The sequence below is a fragment of the Anser cygnoides genome, chromosome 1 (assembly GCF_040182565.1).
Source record: "Anser cygnoides isolate HZ-2024a breed goose chromosome 1, Taihu_goose_T2T_genome, whole genome shotgun sequence".
Taxonomy (NCBI): Eukaryota; Metazoa; Chordata; class Aves; order Anseriformes; family Anatidae; genus Anser; species Anser cygnoides.
Window position 1 is genome coordinate 135,417,518 of NC_089873.1, and position 9,550 is coordinate 135,427,067.

The 9,550-nt window shown below is 33.1% G+C and overlaps 1 protein-coding gene across 3 annotated transcripts in view; it reads left to right on the plus strand.

Moving 5' to 3' along the window:
• Window positions 1-7,812, plus strand: part of PUDP (pseudouridine 5'-phosphatase) — an 87,244-nt gene extending 79,432 nt beyond the window's left edge. For 2 of the 3 annotated variants that reach the window (XM_066982599.1, XM_048051684.2), the window contains one exon: window positions 6,098-7,812. In XM_066982599.1, coding sequence (XP_066838700.1) covers window positions 6,098-6,274 — 177 coding nt within the window. In that variant the 3' untranslated portion in view covers window positions 6,275-7,812. The remainder of the gene's footprint in view (window positions 1-6,097) is intronic. The other variant, XR_010826494.1, reaches the window with a different exon arrangement.
• The last annotated feature ends 1,738 nt before the right edge of the window (window positions 7,813-9,550 follow it).

Sequence of the window (9,550 nt, forward strand, 5' to 3'; positions counted from 1 at the left end):
TGAGTTAAAAATCTGAATTAAAAAGCAAGTGTGCATATAATTTCCAAACAGTTCTTAATATGAATCATACAGAATGGTGGCTGATAGTTAGTATTCCAGATACACTGGCTCTTAATTTATTTGATTATAACTTTCCAGCTTGTTCATTTGTTTTATCACGTAAAAACATCTTGGCTTACTGCTTATTTTTCTTAATAGAACTGACTTTGGGGGGCTATAAGCTGCATGTCTTTCTTACATAGCATATTTAATATGACTCTGTTAATCCCTGGCTAGTCAAATTGGCACACGTCCTTCAAATAAAATGAAGTGTAATTCGTTGTTGCTGCTGAGACTTCCCAGTGATTTCTGGAAAGAGAGTAAGTCCAAAGATCAGAAGCAAAACATTAATCAAGTAATTTCATTATTGGTTTTTTGTTAATTCTTCAGAGGGTTAACACAGTAGGAGGCCAAAATTGCAAATACTATAGCTGCTTAAAATGCATTTATTCAATAATGTTTAAGTAAGTCTGCTGGTAAATAGGTCACCCAGAAATACATTTTCCCCTTGTTCCTAGATACTTTGTATATCAAATAGTAAGAAAAACTGAAAGCCAAGTTTCCTAAATAATAGCCCACCAGTTCTGTTGTAATATGTTAGTGAAGGTTTTGGTGTTTCCTCTCTCTTTTTGTGAATTTTCACCACCAACCATAAATGATAAAACAGCATCTTTTCAGCCTCCCAACATTTTGTAAGGGATGTAGATGGGTCTGCATTGCATGCTGAATTACATTATGGTTCTTGAAAATTCCTACATCACTCACACTAGCAACAGTTGGTCAGTAGCGGAATTGCACTGGAAATCTGAAAAAAAATATGAGTCAGTAAGAAAAGGAGATAAAAGTTGTTGAACAAAACAAAAACAGAATGACAGTAGTATAATCCTTCAGACTAGTAATTTCATAGATGCTACTTAGTTTTTAATTATAGACACAGATTATGAACTGGCTTCTTTGAAGAAAGTATTTGGCATTCAACAGAACAAATTATTGGTACGAATGAAATGCCTGACCATCTTCAAGTTATCAGAGATGAACAACATACTTCTGAAAGCAGTGTGGGCTAGCTGCAGTTGGGGGATTTCTTCCCAAGGCCTGTTTTGGGGCTGACTTTGATGCCCACTGAGTTGTTCTGAGTTGTAATAGTTGTTTTTTTTAATGATACAATGGAATTTTAATTAAACCTTAAATGTTTATAGAAGACTGTATTGTGCATGTAGACATAAATTAATGTTTAAGGCTGTTAAATGTTTCCAGAGTGCAAATTTTACAAATAACGTGTTGTGCTTTTATGCTGTTGATTTGATCATGGAGAAAAATCAATGCTGATAACCAGTGAAATTACAGAAGTATTGTTTGTGATTCATAAGAAGCCCGAAACATAATATATTACTTTCTGATACCAAGTACCTCTGCCTCATTTGAATACAGGAAATACAATAATCTTCTACTGTTCCTTCTCACCAAGCACAGAAAGAGACTGATACTATTCAGAAGCTGGAGAATGAACGTAGGGATAACTTCTCAAAGGTCTGACCAGCCCTCTTCAGAACTACTATCTGAAACCTCAGAATTCCACTGTTTATGCTTTTTGTTTTGATTCAACAGGAGTTATATTATATTGTTATATTCTAACAAAATATAAAATAATTTTAGGCTGTATTTACCATTTTTAAGAGGTTTTTTTTTTCATTCTTTCTTTATAAAACAGTAGATGGTAGTGTTTAATTTGAAAAAAAAAAGTTATATGTGTATAAATTATGCCATCTTTAGTCTCATCTGTAATTCTATTTTAGAATTGATACAATAATGTCATAGGTGATCAAGGTTATGTGTTCGCTAAGCACTTCCCATGTATATTTTACACACAGGCTTTCCAAAATCTTAATTTCAAAACTTATTTTAATCTTCTATCCTTCCAGACTTGTTGGTTATCACTAACAGTATTAACACTTAAGGATATCCCTGTTAGCTATATAATTATTCCATCCATTTTACAGTACATAGGTTGGACAGGACCTGCTGTGCTTTCAAAAGGCCTAACTAGCAGTTGTTTTCTTATATTCTTAAATTTCATCTAGGCATATGAGGTAATGAGATGCTGCAGTGATTTTAATATTTCTTTCTTAGGTTAAGTGGTTCATTCTTCTTTATTCTAGATCCACAGAGTGAAATATAAATTAGTGTGCTTTAGTACTTTACTTTTTAAAGTATCTAGTTCATTCCAAAGTGAAAACTGTCCAATATTAGTATGACCTTTTGAGAAATGTCATAGCAGTAGTATTGATCAGTGACACAAGTTATGGAAATAATGCAGAAAAGGAGCCAGAATCTCAGCTGAAGTCTGTATAAATCTCATCTGTCTCTCTCAGTTGGAGTGATGCTGATGTTGCAATATTTATGCAAAATGGGGAGGAACTTGGCTGCTTTCATATCTCTAAATTTAGTATGTGGGTGGGCCAGGACAGTGAGCAGTTTATAACATCTCTGTACAGCAAAGTTAATAAATCCATTTTGTACATGACCTCTGCAAACCTTCCGTCATCCATTAAAAATGTTGCTGTGCTGTTGACAATAAGTGTCAGTAGCAAGGAAGACAGGAGGAAGACCTAGTACACTTATTTCCTGTAACATTAAAGCCACTATAATTATGGGTCATTTGCCTGGTTTCTTTGGTAATTAAGAGTTTTAATTGCTTCTAGTTCCAGGGAATTAGTTAAGCTTTTCATTATGCATATTGCATTCCATAATCATCGTCTCCTCTCATACACTAAGCTTACTGACATCATGGAAGTCAATTAGGTCTTTCAAGGCAGAGCAGTGAAGTATATTTCTTTGTATGGACTGGATTAGAAAGTTTCTGAAAAGCCTTGATAATGCTGTTCTGTGCAACATTTAAGCTTAGTCTTCAAAAGGGAAAGCCTGTCAGGGCTTCGTTTACTGTTTGAGAATGCATAGTGTGCTTGAGGTCACAAGCTAATCTGTTCTTAAGAAGGAAACCTTTAGGCAGAACTGTACTTCAGTCCTAACAACAGTTGTTCCAGGATTACATATTTGTAGTACAAATACTGAGCAACAATTGAAAATATCACATTGATCAAACTGGAGTAGGAAAAGAAGGAATTTAGAGACTGTATAAAGGAAATTAACACAAGAGAGATTGGTTTGGTTCCATTGGCTCATTGAAATTCATTAGTTAAGGTTTGCTTTATGAAAAGCAAGGTAGAAGGCACATTTTGCTTTTCCGTCACTGACTCCAAGTAGTTGCTGACATCTTGATGGGCGAGGGCAAATATTTTAAAAAGAAAAGGAAGTAGAAAGGGTTTGCTTCCTCTTTTCTGTTCCAGTCTCTGGTTACAGGTCGTAGATATACAATATAGATATATATAGTGCATCTATTTAATATGTCTTGCAAAAATGTTTTCTTTGATCATAAAAAAGTTTTTAGAGGTTGCAGCTTGGTTTTCACAGAGCACAGCCAGAACAGCTAAACTTCGTGCATCTTTAATCTTTTCTGGTCAAAGAATGTTTTAAGGAGCCTAAAAGATGCAGTGTACTGATGTATGTTCTCCCAGTGCACCAAATCTGGATTCAGTCAAAAGTTAAATTAAGTTTAGTAATTCATTGCTCTCACCCAGCAAGTATTAGTTGCCACAATCTATTGTATTGTGAAGAAAAGGATAAGAAAACCATCCTGAGTATGTAGGAAGGGATTTGATACTTTGGTAATGACTACAGAGAAGAGCCTAATGGATGAGAGAGAAATTTATGATAAGGCAGAGTTGCAATGTCTGAAGAGTGTAGGGAACATTGTACTTATCATCCCAAAGTCTGTATTGAATTACTGAAATGACTTATGACAGTGATTTTTATATTATTAGTAGTAGCGCTGCTAATAATATTGATAATAGGTGCAGTCTAAATTGCAGAACTGTTAGAAACCGTATGTCAGCATAGGTCTGAATTCTTGGATGCTTGGACACTAAAGGTTGCTTTGCATTGTCCGTGACCAAAAATTCAAACTCAAGACCACTTAACATCAAGAAGAGATGCTCTATTTTATACAGGAATGAACTCCAGAAGAATTGTTGTCTATTATATAGAAGTTCAGACTAGATGATCCATCTGACTTTGTATGAATGTTGACAATCCAGTTGAAATGTGTGTGTTTGTGAAATTGTTTTAAGTGTGTTTTAAATGGTGTTAAAGTCATTTGGCCTATTTCATGTACTTACTATGGTCCTCAGCTAATACTACTGCAAAACTATTGGATTATCTTACCTTGCATGCTTAATGCTGTCTTTCTTACAACTTTTGTTGAAAGGAAAAACTTTATGTTCAGTGTTACTAATTACCAATTAAAATAAATAAAGATGACTCTGCCATTGTAACACAATTTAAAATATGTAAACATATTTCAATTTAATTCAATTACTTCAATTCTTCAATGTGATATTTCGTGTCTGGAAAATGTTTAGGTTTTGCTGAAATGTACCCTAGCCACAAGGTATGGAAAAGTTCTATGAAGTGATACACTGGCCAATTGCAAAAGCTGAAGTATTATTCAGATATATGGAAAAAAGTTGAAAGGGCAAACTTTTCATCACTTCGGTTATTCATATATATCTATATTTTTGAGATCTAAACAGATAGCACTATAAAATTACTGCAGCAGTCGGAGGGATAAGAAGCAGTATGGGTCAAGGTCTAATTCTAAGTCAGGTGTTGAAGTAGCTTTCTAATTTTTCTTAATGAACCATGAATTAGGCAAAACAAACATTACTGAAGGTGGGATCGTATCTTTGTTATATTTACTTTTAATGAATTTTACTATTATAACTGTGGAAGTTTATTAAGTAGTTGACTGAGCTCATGATTTTTTCCTTAAATCAACCATAGATATTATTTTCCAATAAATATGTGTAATTCGTTTCCCTAAGAATATACCTTTGGTTGGTTTCTTCAAAGTTTTTCCAGTCTTTGTGCATTTTATATATGTGTACCTACATAGATAATGCATACCATACGCATGGTATAAAGAAGTAGGATGGTTCATTTCTGTTACTTTGGTTAGTTTTTTTTACAACATTTCTATTTTTACAGTTGGTGTAGTAATCAAAACAAAACGGTGAAAGGTACTTTTAGATTGACTTACAAAATACTAGATTTTAAGTGCTTGCTTTTTTCAGAAAAAAAAATAACAATCAAAACTAACAGTAATTTAACCAGATTAGTATGAAATGCTGAAACACTGAAGAAGAGTTGAATTTTTAAACAAAATAGTATAGCATTTCAATTTTCAAAATACTGTGTTATATATTTATTATTGAATATTGTACTGTTAAATTGCAAAATTCACACATATAATGTATTCATTATTTTTAACAACTTTGATTCCATACTGCAAGCTTGAATGATTTTGACTATTTTAAGATATGGAACTTTTACCTGACTATACTGCCTCTTCTCTAAGAGTAACAGTCCAATATAATTGCTGATTTTCTTTGTCAGCATTGCTTTGGAACTAAGAAACTAGAACATGAATTCAAGAGCACTCTTTTGTCACATAACTTCTGTCTTACTTACCTAGGGTCCTAATATTGACCTGGGTACTGTAGTCTTCTCCACTCTCATATGCATAAGAAGTGTCACACCTGCAAATGAAAGCACTACTTTTGCTATTTTACAGGTTATAAAGTTATAGAGTTATGTTGCCTGCTTGTAAAGGTATTTAAGCACACACTTTACTTTAAGCTTGTGCTTAAACCTATTACCAGAAAAGGATTCGCTTAGGAGCATCTAGATAACCAGTAGTTGGGATTTAAGTATGCGTGTAGATGCCTTTTTAAATTGAAATGAATTTAAAGTTAATTACCGTGCAGATGTTCTAGTTGATAGGTTTACCCTTGTTCTGATTAGGGATGTCTAGGCTACAAATTGAAGTTCACTTTCCTACCAATTTTTATTCAGTATCATTTTCTCTTTTTAAAATAGAATATACAAAGTTTGTAATAACATTATTTTTTCACTTCTTTCTCCTTACCCCTTTGTTTCTCAGTGTCTTGTGTTTGAAGATTCACCACTAGGAGTCAAAGGAGCACTGGCAGCAGGAATGCAAGTGGTTATGATACCAGATGAAAATTTAAATCCAGATCTTAAAAAGGAGGCAACTCTACTGCTGAACTCTATGGAGGACTTCAAACCAGAACTCTTTGGCTTACCAGCATATGATTAATGCCTAGTGTTTATGCACATAAGCTTGACTGGAGTTCACAAAAGTGGAATTAAATCTTGTTAAGGTTTTATAATTGTTTTGCTTTGTCTCTCTTTCTTAAAGCTAGAACACAAAAATCCTGTTGACTCCAAGTCTTCCAACCTTTGAAAGTTGATTGGAATATTACTTGCTCTCATGATAAATGCTAAATTAAAGGAGCATTTCATCTTGTGAAGTGAATCCAGCCTTGTTCTCTGTAGATCCTAATGTTTTCTGGGAATATTATGAAACTATTTAGACAATTTATGGTAACTGCATTGGAAGCTTCTTGTTCTGTTTCTCCTGTTTCTCCTTGAATGGCTTACTGTTTAGCTCTTAACCAGAAATCTGTTCTGGATTGGCTTCTATCCCATTACATTGTTTTTGATACATTTATCGCTATCAACATGTTTATCCATTTCCTCATCCTGTAGTTGCCTGTCTATTCCCCTTTGTATCCTCCTGTCATTTTTTGTAGTTATTTCCGAGGATTTCCTTGTACTTTCTGTATTTTTTTTTCTCCTTGGAGGTTTAATGAGATGACTTCCAGAGATCCCTTACAACCTCCATTCTTTTGTAATTCTCTGATTATCTTTTTTTGGGCATGTTACATGCCTACTAGAGGTATACAAGGTTATATGGTCCGACTTTTTAAGCAAAGTGTTTTGCATCTTCCTTCTTTCCTTATATTCTTATTTTCCATGTTGCCATGTACCCTTCCCTTTCATACTTCTGAAATGAATTCATCCAATCTCCTTGTTTTAATGCTGATAAAGTTAGGGCTTCTAACTCCTTCATACCCAAATAGTTTTCTCTAGGCCATCCTTACTTTTCTGCTCTTTCTTGAGTCCTTTTTTTGGTGTGTTCACTAGAGACAGTCTTGAAATCTATTTTTAAAATAAAGAAATTGTACTTTGGGTTGATTTAAATACTTAAAATTGATTTTCATGGCTACTATAATTTCCATAAATTTTTTATGTTGTCATCTTTCCCTCTTACCTTTGTTTCTGGAATCTTGTCAAGGCAAAGGTAGGAACTCTTAAGAAATTGCTAGACATAGACAGGTTTTGGTAGAATCCAAAAGTACATACATGCCAAGATGGAAGCAATGTCTTTTACTTTTCATTGTTCAAAGAAAGCTGTAGTGTGTAGGTTTATTACTTTTATAAAATAAATTATAGCATTTAAAAATAATTTTCTGATTGATTGTCCATAAAGTACTCCAAAAATCCTGGTAAAATATCTGTCCCCATAAAATCAATGTGTATGAAGTTGGTCAAATAAGAAAATTTGAACCTTTTTTTTTTTTTTTAATATCATCTGTTTATCTGCGGTCTTCCTCACAAAACCTTTTCTAGGCATTTTTGGTGTTCACTGTTTAGTTAGAAAGTTTTTTGTCCAGGAAGAAAAATAAATGACTCATTGATGCTTCAGTGCTTCAGTATTTAGCGTGACTTTCCTTATGTTTTTTTTTCCTCCAAAATTAACAAATAAATAAATAAATACATAAATTACTTTTACTTCTTTTCACAGTCTGTTACAATTTTCTGTTGCTGTGGTCTGCTCATAACTCAAAAAAAAAAAAAAGACAATTTTATTCCATATAGTCAGTCAAATATGAGCTAGATGGTACTAGAAGATCTTTAATACATATAGTATAAAATTTTGAAGTTTAATTCTTTTCATTCAAGGATCTGGAAGCATTGTTTTAAAAAAGGGTAAATACTATTTCAATGTAGATACTTTACATATTATATAATTTCTTTAAGCCCATGGATACTTACACAGTGACAACAAACCACCCCATCCAAATTAAATTCCATTTCTGGTCTTTTCAGGCAAGATAACAGAAATATTGCTATATATTTCCTTCATTTATTTATGTTATATAACACAAAGTATTACTGTAGAGCAATAATTCTGAGCTTTCATGTGTAAAACAGGTGCCTGATGGGATCCTCTTCGTTCATAATCACTGAATTCCAACAGGGAAGTTACTACGTAGAACAAGCTTTAATAAGAGGTAATTAGTAGTTTTTTGAAAGTTTGTCATATAGTTAATTTAACTGTAGAGTTTTACAAAATGAAATAAAATAAAAAAATAAAAATGAAACATCTCATTTGCAGTTTACCTCAAAGGAACTACTATCAAATCTTTTTATTTATTTATAAGATGCAGAGAATAATAAATATAAAACACCACAAAATCAGAATTACTTTACAAGGAGAAGTAATCATGAGATCAGTAGACTCTGCGATCCTATTTTAATAAGTTCATCATATGTGGAGAATTTAGAAATTCACTTCCTAACTCTAGAGTAAATTGCGTCCCAAACAATTATTTTTCTGTGCATTTAAATATCCCACTTGACAGTTTTCAATGAGATTATTGCCCCAAACTGCAGTCTCTGAATCTCAGCCACATGTGATCACCTTCCCTTCCTTTTATTAAAATTCTATTCCACATAATTTACTGCTTGCTCTTGACTGGTTTCTTGGTCCTGTGCTCGTGGTTTTTGAAGTATCATTGTTAGCTTTTCTCTTGACTGTGAACACACAATTAAATTGTTCAGGAATAGTAATCTCAAAAATCTCGTCATCTGCATCATGTAAGTGGTGGATATTCATGGCAGCCATAGATGACTGTAGTCATGAACCATATACCAAATATCAACATATGTTTGTGTGTATTTCTTTATCCACTTTTGGTTCAATTTGTGGCTGTGTAGCTCAATCATCTCAACAACATCTGTTCAGGAAAAAAAAATAAAATAAAAACTTGGATCCTTTCCCTTCCTTCCATCTGGTGCTTTACAGATGAAGTCTTGTTTTGACTAAACTAAAAAAATCCATACCAGATCCTGGCTACAGATCATGAGGGCATGTGAGCAATCAGGACATTTGAATGCTCCATCTGTGTTTTGTATTAAGAGTACTGTTAAAAACTAATACAAAAAAAACCTATCCTCTAACTCAGCAAGCAGACTTCAATCCCAACAAATACTTAAGTACATGCTTAATTCATTTTCATTAAGCATAGAAAATAAGAACCAGCTTAATTTTAAGAATACATTTATTTTTAATGTATAACGTGCTTTAGCCATATCCTGAGAATTCCAGCCTCCAAGGAATAAAGGCAAAACTTCCTGACCAAGTTTTTGCCATTTGTAAATAAGATAAGTACAGCAAGATGGAGCCAAATTTAACAATGAAAATAAAAAAAGTAAAAAGGAAAAGGAAAAAGAAAATGCTAGTGAT